General features: G+C 46.6%; 2 protein-coding genes and 1 long non-coding RNA gene across 12 annotated transcripts; 2 read left to right on the plus strand and 1 right to left on the minus strand.

Moving 5' to 3' along the window:
* The first annotated feature begins 6,910 nt into the window (after positions 1-6,910).
* Positions 6,911-10,494, plus strand: LOC123086437 (cyclin-dependent kinase B1-1). Its single transcript, XM_044508204.1, has 7 exons — positions 6,911-7,457; positions 8,097-8,158; positions 8,262-8,373; positions 8,489-8,582; positions 9,156-9,225; positions 9,613-9,751; positions 10,052-10,494. The coding sequence occupies exons 1-7, from the start codon at positions 7,098-7,100 to the stop codon at positions 10,142-10,144; spliced, it is 930 nt and encodes a 309-aa protein (XP_044364139.1). The 5' UTR covers positions 6,911-7,097; the 3' UTR covers positions 10,145-10,494.
* Positions 10,495-10,633: 139 nt separating this feature from the next.
* On the plus strand, positions 10,634-12,446 carry LOC123086438 (uncharacterized). The gene has a single exon (XM_044508205.1). It carries the CDS (start codon positions 11,774-11,776, stop codon positions 12,443-12,445), a length of 672 nt encoding a protein of 223 aa, XP_044364140.1. The 5' UTR covers positions 10,634-11,773; the 3' UTR covers position 12,446.
* A 473-nt stretch (positions 12,447-12,919) lies between these two features.
* Positions 12,920-20,214, minus strand: LOC123086439 (uncharacterized). 10 transcript variants are annotated; one of them, XR_006440875.1, is made up of 11 exons: positions 19,672-20,211; positions 19,520-19,596; positions 18,913-19,172; positions 18,741-18,816; positions 17,595-17,645; positions 17,245-17,323; positions 16,782-16,956; positions 15,428-15,551; positions 14,590-14,763; positions 13,747-13,928; positions 12,920-13,342 (listed from the first exon to the last, which is right to left on the minus strand). It is a non-coding gene; the product is annotated as an uncharacterized lncRNA (long non-coding RNA). The 10 variants fall into 10 exon arrangements; XR_006440874.1 differs by lacking the exon at positions 12,920-13,342 and adding an exon at positions 18,161-18,377 and having other exon boundaries at positions 13,629-13,928; positions 19,672-20,214; XR_006440876.1 differs by lacking the exon at positions 12,920-13,342 and having other exon boundaries at positions 13,629-13,928; positions 18,913-18,956; positions 19,029-19,172; positions 19,672-20,212.
* Between the last annotated feature and the right edge of the window lie 764 nt (positions 20,215-20,978).

Below are 20,978 nucleotides of genomic sequence, written 5' to 3' on the forward strand. Positions count from 1 at the left end.
AAACCTAACAAAACTAACTCGATTACATGATAAATCTCATCCAACCCATCTCCGTCCAACAAGCCTACAATGGAATTACTCACGCACGGTGGTGAGCATCATAAATTGGTGATGGAGGAAGGTTGATGATGACGATGGCGATGGATTCCCCTCTCCGGAGCTCCGAACGGACTCCAGATCAGCCCTCCCGAGAGAGATTAGGGCTTGGCGGCGGCTCCATATCGTAAAACGTGATGAATCATTTTCTCTGATTTTTTTCTCCCTGAACGTGAATATATAGAGTCGGAGTTGAGGTCGGTGGAGCCTCAGGGGGCCCACGAGGCAGGGGGCGCGTCCCAGGGGGTGGACAGGGTGTGGGCCCCCTGGTGTTGATTCTTTCGCCGGTATTTTTTATATATTTTCCAAAAATATTCTCCGTGAAGTTTCAGGTCATTCCGATAACTTTTATTTCTGCACAAAAATAACACCATGATAATTCTGCTGAAAACAATGTTAGTCCGGGTTAGTTCCGTTCAAATCATGCAAGTTAGAGTCCAAAATAAGGTCAAAGTGTTTGGAAAAGTAGATACGATGAAGGCGTATCACGCGCTGCCCTATGTCACCGTCGACGGCTGCAGGACGACGGCCCTTTCACAGCAGTAGCAACTCCCTAACTGGGATTGAGAGATCAAGGAGAGAGAGGGCTCGCGGGAGGAATGGAAGAGAAAGGGGATCGGGCCAGAGGATGAGGACGACTCGTTTGCGAAGAAGATAAGATGCGGGATGGGCGGTGCGTCGGTCCCACGGGACACGTGTTAATCTTTTTTTAGCTTAATTTTGCCGCTTTATTTAATCAAAAGCATTCGGAATTTCGTCCGAGATTACATATAGAACACAGTCTAGGGTGTCACCCAACCACACCTTACACAAATCATCACCTACACCAACTTTAGCAAGCTTGTGCGTGACAACATTAGCCGAACGACGAATCCACGAAACTTTAAATTCAGAGAAAGATGCAAGAATGGACTTAATCTCTTGAATCCACACCTCAGCGTTGGCATGATCCTTGTGTGGGCTTTGCAGCCTTTGGACAACACCAAGAGAATCGAGCTCGACGTGGACCCTGTGTGCATTGATCTCCTTCGCCACCTCCAGTCCCCGCTTGCAAGCCAGGATTTCAAGAGCTTCCGGTTCTACAATGCCATGATACACATGACAGATCCCCGCCCGGAACGCGCCACCATGATCTCGAATAACCGCTCCCGCTCCGCCCTTGTCACCTCCTCTATGCACTGCTCCATCGGAGTTGATCTTGAACCAACCCTCCTCAGGCGGCCGCCATTTCTCCTTGACCGGCACCGCTGTCGTTCGCCTTTCTTTGGCATGAACTGCTGTCCACTCATTGATATATGACACAATAGAGATCATGATTTCATGTGGGGCAGCAATCGCCTTACCATCCCTCGCTTCGTTTCTTGCCAACCAAAGACCGTATGTAGCTTGAACCATAGCAGCTCGCTCCTCATTGTCAGCATCGGCAAACCACCCAAGTAGCCAGCTAGCTAAAGCACCCTGGGAGTCGATCTGACAAGGTGGGATCGCCACCCTAACTCCCTTTTCCGAGTGAAGAAGCTGCCAGAACAGCGCAGAATGTTGGCATGACCAGAAATGGTGCAGCACCATCTCTTCCCGACCACACACAACACAAAAAACACCGGGTTTGATGCGACGTCGGTGAAGTTTAGCTCCTACCGCAAGCCCATTCCTTATCGTCCTCCACATATGGATCTTTGTCTTGGTCGGCGCGTTTGTGTCCCACAATGCCATATATCCCCTGTGCTGCGCCACCGTGCTCGAGGGACCCGGCTGTCCGGTCCCCGATCTGCTCATGGCCATTCGCAAGTGATACACCGACTTGACGGTGAACTCTTCATTCTTTGTGAAATTCCACGCATGAAAGTCATCCGTTCCAGGGCCCCCAACCGCTATTTGCTTGATGTCATGTGCATCCTCACCAGAGAACATTGCATGTAGCTTAGCCATGTCCCAACTCCGTTCATCATGGGCAAGCAAGTCTGCAACCTTGGTAATACCTGGGATATATAGCTGACCCAGTGGCCGCATACTACCAGCCCTTGGAATCCAGTTTGCGTGATGGATCTGCACCGAACTGCCGTCCCCAATGCACCATACAATCCCCTCATTCAGTAAATCCCTCCCATGGAGAATACTCTTAAAAGTGAACGCTGCAGAAGGAGGTGTTGTTGCAGATAAAACCGATCCATCCTCAAAATAACAAGCTTTTAGTACCCTCGCGCAAAGAGATGTTGGTACCTGTAGGATCCTCCATGCTTGCTTAGCCAACAAAGCTTGGTTGAAAGCCCCAGGGTCACGAAACCCCATACCACCATCTCGTTTTCCCGCACACATTTTTCCATGATATCCAGTGTACCTTACGTTCACCATTCGTTGCCGCCCACCAGAATTTTGAAGAGATTGAGGTCAGGTTCCGGCACGTCTTCTTTGTGAGCTGAAAACAACTCATGGTGAAAGTGGGTACAACTTGTAACCCAGATTTGATCAACACTTCTCTCGCAACTTTCGATAGTCCTTGCCCCTTCCATCCGCCAACCTTGCCTTTTGAGCTTTCCGTCACATACCTGAAAGTACCCTCCTTAGACTTCCCAACCAGTGTTGGTAGCCCGAGGTATCGCTCACTAAGAGCTCCTGAATGAACTCCCAATAAATTCTTTATTTCCTCCTTGTCATCCTCCTGATGACCTTTCCCAAAGAAGATGGAAGACTTCTGTAAGTTGACTCGTTGGCCTGATGCCACTTCATATCTCCTCAGTATTTCCCTCAACGTCACCATGTTGTCATGCGATCCTTCCAAAAACACAATACTGTCATCTGCAAAAAGAAGGTGAGTAACATGGGGGCCAGTGCGCCCAAATTTCACACCCTTCACCTTCCCCTCCTCTTGGGCTTTTTTGAGCATCGCAGAGAATCCTTCCACATAGAACAGAAACAGATAAGGGGATAATGGATCACCCTGTCGGAGCCCTCTGGAAGGGGAAAACCCCCTCGATAAACCACCATTGAGCTTCACCAAAAAAGTGGCCGACGTTACGCACCGCATGATCAGGGCAATCCATCCTTACGCAAAACCAATCCGTTCCATCATCTGCCGGAGGAAAATCCATTCAACTCGGTCCTACGCCTTCATCATATCGAGCTTGACTGCACAAAAAGGTTTCTTCCGCTTCCGTTTACGTATAGCATGCACGCACTCATACGCAACAATCACATTATCAGTAATCAACCGCCCCGGGATGAAGGCACTTTGCTCCTCAGAGATAAGCACAGGTAGAATGCCCTTAAGCCGGTTAGCCAAGACCTTCGTCGCGATCTTGTAGAGAACATTACAGAGGCTGATCGGACGAAACTGTGAAAGTAACTCCGGTGAGCTACATTTCGGGATCGTGACGATAATCGTATCATTGAAAGCCTCTGGAGCAGCTACCCCATTCAAAAAGTCCTTTACTGCCCGGCACACATCATGTCGAACCAGCGACCAGTGTCGTTGGTAAAAGAGAGCCGGTAATCCATCCGGCCCCGGTGCCTTCGTGGGTCCCATCTGGAAGAGCGCCGACTCAATTTCCTCATCCTTGATCGGCTCGAGCAGCAGCTTGTTCATATCCTCCGTCACCAAGCTATCAATGTTTTGTAACAAGTCAGCCGCCCCCTGTGTACCTTCCGATGTGAATAGCTGTTCGTAGAAGTGAGCAACCATGTTGCGCATCTCCTCATCAACCCTGCACAAAGACCCATCATCCCACTTCAGAGCTTTCACTGTGTTCTTCCTTTTCCTATGAGAGGCTCTATTCTGAAAATATTTAGTGTTTTGATCGCCTGCTTTTAGCCAATCCACTCGTGACCTCTGCCTATACATGATTTCCTCCCGAGCATAAATTTCACGCAGCTGTTCCTCCAACTCGCGGACCTCCAGTGAGGACCTCGACACGAGGGATCTATTTTTAGCATCCAGCAGTTGCGCTTTCAGTTTCGCCACTTGTCTCCTAATAGAGCCGAATACCTCTCTTGCCCACCGCTGCATTGAACCCGCCATTGCTCCAAGTCTATCCCATGTTGCAGCAAGCCCTTGTTCTCCTGAAGCAGCTGCTATCCAAGCTTCATTAATCATGTTTTCATACTGCTCATGCCGCGTCCATGCTTCTTCGTATCTGAAAAAGCCGCCACCTCCCCTAGTACGGCTTGGAGCAGTCTCCACCGCACGCACTAGAAGGGCTTGATGATCCGACTCTTCGGTAAGGATATGTTCTACTGATGTCTCCGGAAACAAAGATAAGAAATCATCATTGCATGTAGCCCGGTCCAACCTAACCTGGATATTATGAGCTCCATCTTGTTTATTATCCCATGTGTATGGGTATCCCAAAAATCCAAGATTAGCTAGGCCACAGTCGGCCAAGCAGTCCCAAAATCTTCCATTTGTGAGAAACTTCAGAGGTTACCTCCACGTTGATCGGTCTGAAATAAAGCTTCATTAAAATCACCTAGACAGATCCATGGGTTATCGTCTTGAGCTTTGAGGTAACGAATCGCGTCCCATGATTTTTTTCGAAGCTCCGTTCGAGGTTCCCCGTAGAATCCAGTGATCGTACAAGTCTTCCCCTCGACAGACACCACTGCATCGATGAAATATTGGCACCACGGTCTCACTGTTACTTGCACATGATCTCTCCACCAAAGGGCTAGACCGCCACTACGGCCCTTGCAATCCACTGCTACACCCGAAGTAAAGCCTAAACTCCACTTGAGTCTTTCCATTGCTCGCGCCTTCTTTTTTGTTTCACATAAAAACACCACCGCTGGGTTGTGGGACCGTATCAGGTCTCGTAATTCGCCCACTGTCGAGTCCAACCCCAATCCTTGACAGTTCCAGGCCAATATGTTCATTGTGACCGGCGGCCCTGCCTCGCAGGGTCCGCCGAGGTATCATTGTGCTCTTCAATACGATCAAACACCGAGGAGGTCTTCTGTCTCGTGTCACGAACAAAAAAATCATTTCCCACTTGTCCGTCCAAATCCCCCTTCGCAACCCAGTACTGCCTTGGGCCCCTTTTCCTTTCCCTGTGGACTTCATATCTGGGACTGCTTAGAGAGCGATATTCTGTTGTATAATCTGGCCTCGGCCTTCTCACATAATACCCCTGTCTACGTTCCCGCCCTCTGATCTGGCTCGAGGAACCAACTCCATCCTGATCCCAGCGTCCTTGCTGCCTATAATTGTGCCTCAACTCCTCTTGTTTCTCTTGTTGGCGCCTTCTCAGTTCAGAACGCATGTCTCTCTCCCTCTTTTGCTCCAGCGTGTCCCGAAGATCTCTATCCTGTGGCGCATCTTGGCGCCCCTTCTGTTTGTTGGGGCTAGAAACTTCCTCTCCGATTCCTTTGCCATCCCCGCCAGTGCGAGAGGCAACCGGAGTGGTAAACTCTCTCTGCAGATTACGTTTAGTTGGAAGATCACGGACAGTTCATGTCTTCCTTTTGTCCCTACCATCGCTGGATCTCACACTGCCATAGCTATTTGCACTTACCGATGGTGCTCGTTGGGATCCCTCCTTAGGCCCCGAAGAACGACCCGGCGAAGCCCTTAGCCATTCTCCCCACTGCTGATTTGGATCCACCGCCGGGGTACATCCGTTCTCACCATGCACCAGCCATCCACACTCAAAACAGAAGTGTGGAATCTTTTCATACTTAAAATCAAACCATGTTTTCTCTAAATCATCTTCAGATTTCTTCAAATAAAATCCTCTCACCAAAGGTTCACACACTGGAAGTTTGACTCTGAAACACAGCTCCGAGCCCTTGGCAAAGCCATCTTTTTCCACATCCACTCGCACTATTTTTCCAAGCCAGTTCCCAAGTGCCTCCCTGAAGGCTTTTGAGCGCTTGTCCAAGGGCAGATCTTCAACCCGGACCCATATACCGACAGAATCAAACGTCATCTCTGATGGCCTCGTGGCTCCGTCATAATCCTTGAGCACTAATACACTGAAATCAAATTGCCATGGTCCATTGTTTAGAGCATGTTTCTAGTCACCCTCACTTCCAAAAGTCACCACAAATAAATTCCTCCCAATGATCTTGAACTGGGCTTCTCTGTGTAGACCCCAAGCCCTCGGCATAGATTTCTCTAACGCACGCTTGTTCATCAGCCGAGGAGAGAAAGCTTTCCCAATTGCAGACCACTTCGCGGCCTCTTATTTTCATGTTCCGCATCCTTAAAGACGAAGCCCATGGCCTCCTTCTCTGTCAGCACTAAGCCACCATGCCGTTCAGTCAAACTAGCTGCCGCCGCCGCCGTTTTGCCATCACCAGGGGATACGGAGGAGTTCCTGCTATGAGGGCCCAGTTGCGTCCTCATCGCTGGGATCGTCGCCTCCTTTGGTGCCGGCGATCGCGGCGTAGCCGCCGTTCCCTGTGTCTTCATACCCGTCGTCTTCGCCGTCCCAGGAGTAGCCGCCGCACTCCTCGGCGCCGCCGTTCCATCATTCATCCTCTCCGCCATGTCCTCCCCACCAGAAGGAGAGCAACACTCCGACCCGCACGTAAGGAATCGCCGCCGATCCCTCCCGTGCCGTCGAGATCCTCACCGCCACCGCTCGCAAAACCCTAACCCTAGCGCTTGAGCCGATCGCTTGGCAATCGCCTCAATCGCCTATCCGTGTTTTATGTGCGAGGTGGACCCTGGGGACACGTGTTAATCGACAGAGGTGGTTTGCGGAGACGAGAAATCATCCGGTAGATTTTAAACATTTTCCTTCTTTTTAGAGGATCGAGAGAGGGGGTGGGCAAACAAGCAGCGGCCCAGGCGCCCAGCCCATCTTCAACTCGGCTCTTTCGTTCTCAAGTCAGCCACGCAGCAGGGTCGCAGACCCGCTTCACCCGTTTCTTTTCATCTTTTTTCCCTCTCTCTCCCCCATTTCAAAACTTCCAGATCCACCTAGGGTTTGCGCCTCCTCCCTCCGCCCCCATCACACAAGCCGCATCGAGGAGGACGACGCCGACCTCGGACTGTCGGAAGCACCATGGAGAAGTACGAGAAGCTGGAGAAGGTCGGGGAGGGCACCTACGGCAAGGTGTACAAGGCGCAGGACAAGGCGACGGGCCAGGTGGTGGCGCTCAAGAAGACCCGCCTGGAGATGGACGACGAAGGGATCCCGCCCACCGCGCTCCGTGAGATCTCCCTCCTCCGCCTCCTCTCCAGCTCCCTCTACGTCGTCCGCCTCCTCGCCGTCGAGCAGGCCACCAAGGGCGGCGGCGCCGGCAGTGGAGGGAAGCCCGTCCTCTACCTCGTCTTCGAGTTTCTTGACACTGACCTCAAGAAGTTCGTCGACGCCTACCGCCGTGGGCCCGCCCCTAAGCCGCTCCCAACGCAGGTCGTCAAGGTAACGATTTTAATTCGCTTTGAGGCTGATTTGCCCTGCTCACTTGGCTTTCCGCCGATGCTACGTCGGCTGAGTCTCCTATCCATCGATCTGAGGACTTGGCACTTCCTCATATATGCCCATTCTGAACTCTGAGTTTTGCATCGTAAACGTGCAGAACATTGATATGCAATCAGAGCGAACTACACTGTAATTTTTAATTCGTAATTGACATGATTAATCTTGACGATAAATTGAAGAAATTAAGACATTGAACCATTTTAAATGCTGATGAAATGTGGAATCAGAACATCATACGGTTGTATGCGTTTGTAGTTGGTTTGAATTCGTCAAAAAATATGCAAGCTCTACTACTCTAGCCTAGTTGCAGGAGACTAACTAAGTAGTGCAGTATAATGGTTGAAACTCAATGTTGACTGCTGCTGGCGTTCTGTATTTTGCATACACTCAAGTTCAGATTAGGGCCCCCTCCAAATCCAGAGAGCTTAATTTGTTGGTTGCTTTGGAATCAATTCATCTTCATGCCTTTATTTTGGGGATGCTATCGTTAATTTTCATTGGATAGCAGTTGGCGGAATCCATTTTAATTTTGATAGGTCTGTTTTGGGCTAATAGACAACTTTCTTTACTTTCTTGTAGAGTTTCTTGTATCAGTTATGCAAAGGAATTGCACACTGCCATGGCCATGGGGTCCTTCATCGGTTAGACCTTTGTTTTCTGATTTATGTTGCTGTACTTATCGGCCCATACAACATTGCAATTGTTGCTAATGTGATTTATGATTGTTCCTCTTTGATATCATAGGGATTTAAAGCCCCAAAATCTATTGGTTGACAAGGAGAAGATGATACTGAAAATTGCAGATCTTGGGTTAAGTAGAGCTTTTACTGTTCCTATGAAAAGCTACACCCATGAGGTACTGTTTACTCGTCTATTCATCTGTAAAATTGGACAGTGAACACTAGTTTGACATAATTTATCAGCATGGTTTAGTATGTTCCTCAGTCATATTCCCTATTTTTGTGTTGTAGATCGTGACGCTTTGGTATAGAGCTCCTGAAGTACTGCTTGGAGCAACACATTACTCAACCAGTGTTGATATTTGGTCCATCGGATGCATCTTTGGTATGGCAATATTCCTTAATTTTGGTCTATGTTATTGAGTACTGCCTCTGGACTGGTTTACAAGCCCCTCTGGTACTTTGAGCCTAACTTTGACCACCGATTTAGTAAGAAAAATATAAGTTACATGCATAAAAAATACACCATTGGATTCACATTTGAAAGAAGCTTTCATTGCATACTTTTTGTGGCATATAATTGTACTGAAACAGAAAGCACACCTGTACAATCACAGCAAAAATACACTAGGGAATTGATGGTCACTCCTGTCTATATGAAATAGTAGATGAGTGGTTTTGTGCTTTAGATCAGTGGAAATTGCATTTGCTCGAACCAAGGTATTACCATAGCAGCAATTCTAAAGCCTTCAACGTATGAAGTATTGCAGTTTAAGAGTCAACTACCAAGATCTTAAGCTCCAATTTCACATGGGCCTCATGCTTTTGAATTTCTGGCCGACTCCTCAGTTTTTCCTTGCTCTCCTTAACTTACAAGATGACATATTTTCCACTTTTGATTGAATCCCCCTCCTCGCCCCCACCGTTTGATGTTTACACTCTTTATTATTCTGCACAGCCGAGATGGTCAGAAAACAGGCTCTTTTCCCTGGTGACTCTGAGTTACAGCAACTGCTTCACATTTTCAAGTATTTCTCTTTCTCTCTCTCCTGCTTCTCATTAGTACTGAGAATATGTATTTGTCAACTTATCATGATAAAACTACTTTTCTTAGTTGCAAGAATATCATGCTAGTACTTTCAGAACAATCTTATTTTTCGTCCTGTTCTGTTGAAAAACATGCCGGATTTTCCATGAGCTGATACTTGCCACAATCTGGAAACATAGCAAAATTTGTCCCAATTTGAGATAGTGGACTTTATCAAACTGTTCTTTGTCAGACTCTGTCTGAAAACTTCTGATTCGGATTAGCACCAGTGCGACATACAGTATGTCGTATTTTATTAGTTAATATTTCTTCTATCAATTTATATTGTACATGCATTGAACCATTAATTAAAAGTGCTCCTTATCAGGCTGTTGGGAACTCCTACCGAGGAGGATTGGCCTGGAGTAACTGCTCTGAGGGACTGGCATGAGTTTCCTCAGTGGAAAGCACAAAGATTGACACGTGCAGTCCCTACACTGGAACCAGAAGGAATTGACCTGCTATCGGTACGCTAAAAAGCTTAAATGCTAGCCCTTCATTCTCTTCACTGGAAAATCATTAGCCTGTCAAACTAAACATGCACTGTGCTTCATTACTATTGCTTGTTGTTTCTCCAACTCAACAAATTCAAGTTATGGAGATGTGCTTAACCATCCATTCCCTGTCATTTGTCTGCTATCTTATGATGTTAATTCTGCTGAACATTATTTTGATGCACTTGAGTTGAGTTTTCTATTCATATGCCAAGGCTGCATCAAGTATGTCTAGCCATATGGGCTTACATTTCCATGTCTCGTTCCTTGCAGAAAATGCTCCAGTTCGACCCGGCGAACAGGATCTCAGCCAAAGCCACGCTAGAGCATCCCTATTTCAACAGCCTCGACAAGTCTCAGTTCTAGCTGTTCTAGCTACCGTGTGATTTTTCTCAACTTGGTGTGTGCGCTCTGCTCACCAACTTGTTCTGCCATGAGATCGATGCTGAAAACGCACGAAACCATGTTTCATCTACCTACAATCAGCAACGGCGTGTTGCTGGTAGTTGGCTCCCATGAGCGCCCGTCTCCTAAACCTCCAGCACTTGATTTGCCCTGAGAATTATCGACTGAAGATACTGTAGGAGTTTTATTTGCTCTGTACGGAATTGTTTGATGAGATGGGTTTGTGGACAACAGACATTTGTGTAGCATAATAAGGCAGTACTAGTATTTGTTAAGAAAATGTTGCTTCATGACAAGTGAAGTTATTTGGAGCTGCGAAGTGGTGAGAGGCGTGGCGTGTGTCCGTGGAAGGAGCTTAATAGTTACATTTGATGTGGACATTTAACATAAAGCATGATTCTGGCGGGGACATTTGGCCAGCCGAGGTGCGGGAACTGTAATGAGCATATCCAAAAATACAAGCCATTTCTATGAGCTGGCCCGGTTTAGCAAAAGTCATGCTAAAATTGCACACCGCTTTGCCAAATTGTCATGCTAATAAAAAGGACTATGAACTTCCACATGCCTTGTTTGAGGTATAGAGTTGGATGCCAGCTCATGACCAAATGTATGTGGACAACCCCAAACATATTCCTGGACATTTGGGGTCTTGTTTGGTGAACCGTAGAAGAAGTCTTAAGGGCAACTCCAACGCACGAACGCATTTTGTCTGTTTAGATCTGTGTCGACAGAAATCACAACCCAATGCGCAGACATAAACACGTTTTGTGTCCATGTGGACGCAAAACCGCCTCAAATTTGGGCTGGGTTTGCATCCACACGAACACGAGATAGACACACCGCGCATTCGCTCAGTGTCCGCCCTACAGTCCTTTTAGATGCGCGCGCGTGGGGCCGGAGCGCCCACTCTTCTCCCTCTCTCTGCCCCCAACCGCTCGATAGTGCCCAACCCTAGCCATTGTTACGGCCGGTCGGAGAGGGTTTCGGTGTCGGCCATCTCAGCCTCCAGCCGTATGCGCGAGCTCGAGATACACCGCCGGCACTGAGCTCTCCCCGAAGACCTCCTCCACGATCCGGCATAGGATGTTGACTCGCCGAACTAGGACGCCTGGTTTGTGGACGAGCACGATGCGCGCCACCGGTCCTTCTTCGCCTCCCGTGTGCGTGCTCCCAGTCCACCAGCGGCTATTGAAGGGGAGACAGGTGAGGCGTCCGACGAGGCCCACAAGAAGGCCGGCGAGGAAAGAGCTCGAGGAGTTCGCCAAGTGGCTGGGCCTGGCATTGATCCTGGCCCGGAGCAGCCGGAGCACGCGTTGGAGTTGGATTTGCCCCCACCCCAAGATAAGAATGAAAATGTCTGGATGATAATCAAAAGGCCCAAAGAAATACTTGAGATTAAGAAATCTCAAGCAGGCAATCTATGAAGTTTCCTTTTTCCGTTCCTGTTAACCAGTTCTTTTTGCGCGGTAACCAATTCAGACGCAACGGCACCACGCTGTGCGGTGCTGTCCACGTACGTACGGTACCGTCCATCGTCAACAGCTCGTCAAAATTCCCTCCCCGGCCTTGCCTACGCCATCGCATCCTCGGATGGCAATGGGGTCCCCTAAATCGAAATCGAGCTCCCCCATGGCGTCCTCCAAGCCCCCCACGCCGTCCTCCGCGAGCCACCACCAGGCGCGCCGCCGCTGCCGCCGGTGCCTCGTCGCCACCACGGCCGTCCTGCTCGCCCTGGCCGTCGTCCTCGCCGTCCTCTTCCTCACCGTCCTCCGCGTCCGCGACCCCACCATCCGCCTCGTGTCCACCCAGTTCGTGGGCGCCGCCCCGCGCTTCGCGCTCCTCCCGACCCCGTCCCTCCACCTCAACCTCACGCTCCTCGTCACGGTGTCCGTCCACAACCCCAATCCGGCCTCCTTCACCTACGCCGGCGGCGGCCACACCAACCTATCGTACCGCGGCGCCCACGTCGGGGACGCCGAGATCGACCCGGGCGCCGTCCCGAGCCGCGGGGACGCGGAGGTCCGGGTCGCGCTCACGCTGGAGGCGGACCGGTTCGTCGCCGCCGGGGACGTGAGGCAGCTGGCCGAGGACGTGGAGAGCCAGGCGATGCCGCTAGACGCCGCCACCACCGTCCCCGGCACGGTGCTGCTGTTCGGCGTGTTCAGGCGCAGCGCCGTGGCATACTCCGAGTGCAGGCTCGTGGTCGCCGTCATGGGGATGCGCGTCCAGAGCCACGAGTGCAACAGCCGCACCAAGCTCTGACCCGATGGGAATCGGATCGCCGGATCTCGCCGGAGAAGATTGGGCGCGAGGCATGGCCGTGAAGGGGGGCGACACGTGCAGCCACGCCAGCGCACAGGGGAGTTTGGTGTGCCCCTGTGCGGTTACACGTTCGATACAAATGGAGGATTGAAATTTAAACAGCGGATTCCCGCAAAATCGATGCGTGTGTTTCTACACGTACGTGCGAGATTGGGGATTTGTATCTGATCTGACGATAAGCTATGACTTGAACATGGTAGTGTAGTGTTTTTTTTTAGGAAATCACCGAGGGAAGAGTTCTCTCACGTTATACTAGATCGGAATCGCGCCTTGGCGCGAGGGTGCTGGTCCAACATTTTGGTCAAGCTGGTAATGTTAAGTCAGTAGTAATCCAAGTTTATAGTACATATTCAAACAAGATAAAAAAAACAAAAGAATGAAGAAATATTCACACATGGTAGAAGCAAGACAATATGGAATTCAACATCACCATAACATTATCGTAAGGCAGCATCGAGTTTAGTGCATTCACGAGAACACAAAACACACTTGACATTAAGTCTGATACTAAAAGCGTGAATGCGAGAGAGGCAATGGATAGAGTATGAGCATGATAAAACAGAACGAACTACAATGCAAATAAGTGGCTTCATTCAACTGCCTTGTCAATGAGCTTCATAGGCAACCTGATGCAAACAATATGTGAGATATATGGCATATAATGATTTCTCTATAGACAATGCACTTGAAGTTTCGAAGGCAAAGGAACATATCTGATACTCCCTGATCCCTGCCGCCTCGACAAAGCTTGACCAATTGTTGTTATTGTGGCCCTAGACCAAAGCGCGCCTTGGCGCACATTGCCCGTCCAAGTGCCATGACCCAGCATGTATAAATCTTGTACATTCAAAGGAAATTATGGCACTCTTTCAAGACTAATGAGTTTAGTGGCGATTACAAACAGTAGAGATATATAAAAAACATGGTATACTGAGTATACTAAGTCAACAGGATAATTAATTTGCAAAGCACATGACAAAATTTGTTTCAAAAAGCCAGAGCTACTGCCAGATAGGTCAAACTGTTTGCATCAAGTTCAGAGAAAGCAAAAAAGATTCAAGATACCAACAGCCTGAATGTTAACCTTCAAATTCCAGAACCATACATCATCAACAACATAATATAATTAAAATAAGATAACTTAACATATAGGTCATTTCATTATTTCTAAGACATAAACAGAACAAATAGTCCCATATCAGAATTATCAGCAACATGACAAAATAAAAGGAGGTCCGTACATATCAGAACCGAGACTCCAAATCTCATGTCTCAGACATGAAATATATTCTTTATCAGATTTGAAGTACCACAATGGGCTAATAATGACTGTCAATGTAGGGTAGGTACAACATGCCTTTCTTTTCTTGGTCCTCTCACAAAGGCATGGCTCACTACACAGTCTTAACCACTGGGTGTCTACCTGAATAACCAAACCAATCAGCATATCAATTACAACTACATTAGAACCAAAAGGATCCCTAGTAAATTCAAATTTAAACCAAGAGATTGTTGTTAGTATGTATCTAGTGAGATTTATCATGGTATAAACATCAGCAACCACATTGGTTACTTATAGTGGAGGGTACAGTAGAACCAAACCTATACATTTTCACCGTATCTTCATTTACTCGTACGACTGGTATATCCTCTGTACTCATGTGTATCAATTAGCAAGAAATTAATATTGGCAAACAGATTCTCTTCCAAATTAAGCTCAACAACATACAGTAAATTGTATTTGGACTGGTTCCCATCTACTACTTGCACATCTCAGAGTCAACTGTCCATGGTATATCAAATAGAAATTTAGGAAGGAAAAGGAAGTGAAAGATAGATGGACAGATAAATGAAGAGTGGGAGAGTGAGGATATAGGCATAAGAAACATATCAGAATAGACGGTGACCGCATCTGCGGGCGTCATTGGGTTCTTTTCCATGGTTCTTTCCTATTTTATGAACATTGGGTAAAAGAAAGCAGGGAAAAGAGCAGGAGCAAGGAGGAGAAACAGGGAGAGGCATGAGGGGCAAGAGTCGACCAAGATTCATCAACCGAGATCCATCAAGAAGGGTAGGGTCTGTACCTAGACTATGTTGAGGTCACTGTAGCCGCAGTTCCGGATCCAGGCGAGGTAGTGTGAAACTTAAGACATGGAGAGAAGGGTCTTCTTGACTTCTTGTATTCCTCTCATTTGCTACTGTTTTGTAATCGGGCTGAGCCCAAATCCAGCATGAGTAGGCCTAATAGATTTTGTTGTCTGTAGAAAGAAACAGCAGTCAAAATAAATTAATCAGTTCAGATGAATATGAATAGCTGACATATGTGATCAATTTTTCTCGCTTAAAATACCAGGAACCTAATGCCTTTAAAACACCAGCATCCCAATGAAAAGCACCATGGATATAAAAAACCCAAGACAGACATACAACAATTTATTTTTGTAAGGATCTAAATGCAATGACCATTTTACCCTAACAATGTCATAGGTCTATATCAAGGTAGATTATATATGTATGTAAATACCCAACGGCGCAAAGGGAAATTAGAATGATTGTAGAAAATGACCAATCTAATATAGCAAGCTACTCCTCCGTCCAAAATTCTTGTCTTAGATTTGTCTAAATACGGATGTATCAAGTCACGTTTTAGTATTAGATACATCCGTATCTAGACAAATCTAAGACAAGAATTTTCGGACAGAGGGAGTACATCAGAAGGATGACATAGATATAAATAGGTTCAGTACATAGCAGTTGGTCCAAGCAATAACAAAATGCAGTGGAATTAGTTATGCCAAAAGCAATGCAATTTGGACTGAAATTATTGCCTGGAGTCCTGGAATCTGTCCATGACTCCAGGGTGCTAAGCAGGAAATTCACCTGCTACTACATTCTAGGAATATGATGTAGTTTTGTTAGTACCTTTCTTTTCATGTAGTGGCCGTGGTCATTGCAGCAGGCGCCGTGACTGTCTCAACCTCCTCTTCCGTCTCTACGGCCCGTGCTCCTCCTTCCGAGTCATGAGGAATCACAAGGATGTAAGCCTCTGAAATTTAAAAGGAAAAGGAACCACAAGGTCTCATCAGCCTGTTTAGTCATGGAAGGAAGCATCACATTTATATACACAACAGGGGCAACTTAATTTGAGAAAACATGCATGTATTGAACGCTTCCTCCAAATAATATATGGAGTTAATTACACATGCATCGATTTAAGCTATCTCTTTTCCAGATTGCTCAGGATATTTTAATTGCTAGCAAAGAATCCTGTGAAAGAAGTTGGTTATGTTTCGACACACTGCAAAGTTGGTTATATTTCAACACATGCTACAATGTCAAATAGAGGCCCACTTTCCCAGATTTCATTTCATATTCACCCAAAGCACACATGGACATATGGATACACACTGGATCCAACTTGTCTATTTAATAAAAAAGAAAGAAGAAGGATCATCTGTAAAGAGAAAACACCACATCACCATAACCAAATGCTTAAGGTCGAAAAGGTATGCATTCATCCACTATTTACAACTGATCCTACCAAGAAACATTTAAAAAAAATACAACAAGCACTGACAAAAATATAGGAGCAGCTATTATAAAAATATGATCAGAATGCGTTAGAAATAACTTGCATAATATGACAGTGGATCATATCTCACAATTAGAATACATTATAATATTGAAAACAAAAAATGAGGTGACCAATTAGAATATTCTCATTTAGGTGACCACATTCCATAGTTTAAATTAAAAAATTAGGCTTCTCCCTAAAGCATGCACTCAAGTAGGAGGCATTAAAAAAGAATCTAGATGAAACATACGGGCATACTTTCGATGTTTCATTGCACATCTTAATGGAGATATTATTATCTTATGGACCTCAGTAAAATTGACGACCTTATTAGTTGCAACTATAATTATATGAAACAGGTGCCTGCAACGAAAAATGACAAACCATGATTGATCACAAATGAATTAAGCAGCTACAACTATTCTATCTCATTCATCGGATAATGAAAAGAGAACCGGTTAGATGCTAATAGAAATAGTGTGATTGTTTAGACACAATTTTATTTATTTTTCATTTATGATGCTCTTTGCTTTATCCCAAAAACCCATTGTTTACTTCACCTTAGGACTGCATAGGAGATATTTCTTTCAAGGGATAATCAAATCAGCTATTTCTATTATAATCCAACCTATTCACTATCGGAAGATTAAAGAGAGGGACATAATAGAATGAAATGTATTACATAAAGAGAGCGTAGCTCACCTTGTTGCTGCAGGTTGGCATTGCTTGGGGAGGCAGTAGCTGCAGGCTTTGAGAAGGATGCTGTGTATACGGTTCTCCTGTTGTTGTAGCTTGTGGGAGACGCGGGGTGCAGTGTGCAGGCCGAGATCTCCTCTCCCTCTCCCATCTCCCTCTCTGCTTCCTCCTCCAGCCTGCTCTATTTGCCAAAAAAGATGCACCTTACCAAATTCAGAAAATGACACCGAGAATAGATGCAGAGATAAGTACAGGGTACTCAATAACCCCTAGAAGAAAAAATTGAAAAGTAATGTGTAATTTGACTTCAGATTAACAGCCTATGTGGGTTACTCGGCTGACTAATTATAACCACATGTCACTAAAACTACATGCCAAGACGCCAAAGACTTCCTCAACAACACCAAGAATAAAATCTCATTACTTAACCCACAAACTTTGTCCAATATGGGAGAGGACAGATGGTTACCTTGGCGGGATCAAGCTGCGGGACCTAGAAGAAGCAGTGGCGTCTTGGGTTCAAAGTTCGAACAGGCGAGGTTGGCAAACTGCAGGCCAGAAGACATGATGGTTGATGGCTACTACCAAATCTGTGTGGCGACGTAAACTAAATGCACCAAGTCATCAAAAGTCTAAGTAAAGTTTGCATAACAAAATAGCATTACAAATACTTGATATTTTATATTAGGGGTGCAGTCCAAACAATGGTTCATAACAACGCATCTATACAATAGAAGGCACCACAAGCAAGCCAAATCAGGTATGAAAATAGTAGATAACAAAGCAACACGAGAATAGTAGTCGAGTATATTGGCATACCTTTAATTCTCAAAGAGTTGATTGGTTCATAACAACGGTTCCAGGAGAAAGCTGCGATAGAAAAAAAATAAATATATTCTTTCAAAGAACGCCCAAAGGTTTGAGCAGGATAAGGTAATAAATATACATGATATGTAAACTTCAAAACTATATAGCAAATGAGCATACTGCAGAGAGATAAATGCAGATTTGAAGCAACATATTCATAGATTGGAAGAGTCTAATTGTAGCAGCATATCCTTGTGAGACCGATACACCTTTTGAACTTCTCTCTAGCCAAACACATGTAGTCTAATTGTAGCAGCAGATGAGCGACATGTGGCACTTGAATTTATTGACTGTAAGTCGCACCACTATAAAATACAAAGCATTGATCCTTTGCTGTTATAACCAAAAAAATTCGTAATTTTGTAAGAGACACGAAAACAGAACTACGGCCTAGGATCTTATTTCAGAGGTCCCTAACCCTGCCAATTAAAAACATTTTTTCCTCCTGGTATGATGGCTTAATGAGAACAGGAATTTCAGGATGATTTCATTTAAATAATAGGTCAAGGAGTGCTCACATAACCAAGATTGGTGACTGGGAATATCTGGTGCATAATTCGAGCATAACCAAGATTAGTGACTGGGAATATCCCGTGGGCAGCGGCTAGATGTATAGTTTTATTACATAGCGACAAGTACGTAGTATATAGAAATGGTGACAATCTTCAGATACAGAGCTGCTGGATGCTGCAGAGAGACCAAATTAAGCCAGTAAAACAACTCAATAGCAGGTTCCTACAGTTAAAACGACAAACACAACATAAGACAGGTCAGTATCTTTGAACCTAGTCGCTGCCAAATGGTATATTTTGAACAGGAAGAAAACAAGCAAAATCATTGCCAAACCACACATATCTGAACCAAGGAACTTTAGAATGACAACTATTCATGACTAATTACCATCACCAAGGCAGCAACACGCAGATTCATGGAAAAGAATTTAAACTACTGTTTTGAGGTTTCAAAAAACAAAAATATTTAAAAAGGATGTACACCAGAACTGTAAAGCAGGGAATTATGTGATAAATTCATAGGCCAATGATGATATTAATGTTCCTAAAGTCGCTATGCAAGGGGGAAATATGAGTAGGAACTGACCTGCACAAGAAATGTTGGAGATGCATCTTGCAGGAACTCACAGATTCCTTTCAGTAATCAGTACGCCATGTCCTCTCTGAAAATTCAACAACATTTTCAAATATGTAAACTATACCACCCGATCCACTACAAATCAAGTCGACAAACATTCAACTTTCAACTCAAGCAATACCTAATTTGATCACATCCAAGTTTTAATTCCATCAACCGCAATTTCTGATCCAACAAATTTTGATTCCATCACCCACAATTTTTGATCCAACAGATCTGGGAAGCCCGAGACGGTACCTTCCAGATCTAGGGGAGAGGGAAGGGAGGCGCCGGTGCCACCCTGGTGACGACCCTTCGACCATTGCCACATCCACGCAACCACGACTTCGGCAGAGAAAACAGGCGGCACGAATCAAGGGCCGTACTCATATCCCAGACCAGCTGCAACACGGTTAATGGAATCAGTCACACCAAACCCAGGCCATGATAAAAAAAAATCAAATGTATGTGGTGTCATGCAATCTTTTTGAACTCAGATCTTCTGCATAAAGTGATTCATATTAAAAAAACATATATATACCAATCAATTAGATAGGAGAATCACAAATTATCTTGAATCAACCCATTGATAAGCACACCAGACTGAACCGAATAAGATAAATGCAGACAACTAAATAGTATCTCTTCCATACATGGAAGAACCAGAGGCATCAAATAACATAAACTTAGCAGCCAACCTTGCTCGATGAAATGTAGGGCTCATAAGAGGCTAGGGAACCGATTCATACCTACGGAGCAGTGGCTACCTTGACGTTCGTCCCTCTGGAGCTGCTGCACACACACATACCCTGACCTATATGTCAAGCTGCAGAAAAAGGGATCAAAACAGAGAGGGGGGGGGGGGGGGGGGGGGAATGGGGGAAGTGGAGACGGCACTCACCTCCACCTTCGCACGACGGATCCGAGGCGTCTCACCTCGAGCAGTCTTCTTCCTGGAGGTGCACGAACGCGAGGACGACGGTCCCGCGCTCCTCCAGTCGATGGCGACGCCTGGACAGCGACCAGGAGGCGATGCAGTGCGCGAAAGTTCGGACGGGGTCGGGGAGGACCAACCGGAGGTGCGGGCGCAGCGCCGGCGTTGATGGCGACGCCGTGGACCGGCGACCGTAGCGCTAGGGTTAGCCGGGGCCGCGCGTAGAGGGGAGGCGCGTCGGGTCAACGCGGTGGAGAAGGAGCAGCGTCACGAGATGAGCTCGTGGATGTGCTGTATGGCGACGGACCTCGCCGGAGTTGGCCGTGGTGGTGGGGGCAGGGGGGAATACAGAGAGAGAGAGAGAGAGAGAGAGAGAGAGCGCGACCAGGAGGCGATGCAGTGCGTGAGGGCGACCAGAGGAAAGGGGGACGGGAGGGCGGGCTCGCCGTCGGGCGATAGGGGGCGGCGGCCACGGTGGAAGGGGAGGGGGCGGCGGCCATGGTGGAAGGGGAGGCGGCGGCGGCTAAACAGGAAGAGGAGAAGCTGATGTGGGAGAAACGGATGGGCGTTGGGTTTATATAACTCGTAGCGAAATTACGAAAATACCCTCGGCGGGGCATGAGAATAACGGCGGTGGCACAAGATATTTTCGGGGGTGAGCTAAACTGTTCATTGCAATAGTGTCGCAGGCTCCATCCGGCGGTCTAGATCGCCCGGGAGAGAGATCCAAGGATCGGAAACGCATCAAGTAAACACATCCGACGGTCCACGATTGCTGAGCTCTGAGAGCGTCCGAGAGTGACTCAATCTCTTATTTCTCGATACTGCTCAAAAGCTGCCAAAGACCATAGTTATCCCATGATTTTGGCTGATCCAGTTTATAAGAAAAACCGGCTCAAAAACCTAAAGAAGTTGGTCTCATTCATGAGGAAAACCGGATAAAAACAATACAAATAGCAAGGGAAACGAATATTAAAAATGAACACTTGGGACAAGGCATGCTTAGCTAGCAGACATAAGGACACACGTAGATGTGGAGTGACGTTGAGGGATGCTAGACTCTACAAGGAGTCTAACGCATTGCATTGGCGTGTGTGCCGAGCTTCACGACACATCTCAGAAGCATCCACAATCAACGAGTACAATTGAACACGAACCTCTACTTGGTGCTCCGCCATAGAAATTCGAAACGATTAGCAAGTTCGGGGAGGCATCTTCCATCGTCAATGGGTAAAGATAAACCGAGATATCACCAAGAGCATGAAGCTTACCGC

Source organism: Triticum aestivum, chromosome 4A (genome assembly GCF_018294505.1).
Source record: "Triticum aestivum cultivar Chinese Spring chromosome 4A, IWGSC CS RefSeq v2.1, whole genome shotgun sequence".
Lineage (NCBI taxonomy): Eukaryota > Viridiplantae > Streptophyta > Magnoliopsida > Poales > Poaceae > Triticum > Triticum aestivum.

Bases quoted from the DNA above. Each gene is read 5' to 3' on its own strand.
- LOC123086437 (XM_044508204.1), top strand. From the start codon at position 7,098: ATGGAGAAGTACGAGAAGCTGGAGAAGGTCGGGGAGGGCACCTACGGC. The intron at 7,458-8,096 runs GTAACGATTTTA...ACTTTCTTGTAG, and splicing joins TCCCAACGCAGGTCGTCAAG to AGTTTCTTGTATCAGTTATG. The intron at 8,374-8,488 runs GTACTGTTTACT...TTTGTGTTGTAG, and splicing joins TGAAAAGCTACACCCATGAG to ATCGTGACGCTTTGGTATAG.
- LOC123086438 (XM_044508205.1), top strand. From the start codon at position 11,774: ATGGCAATGGGGTCCCCTAAATCGAAATCGAGCTCCCCCATGGCGTCC.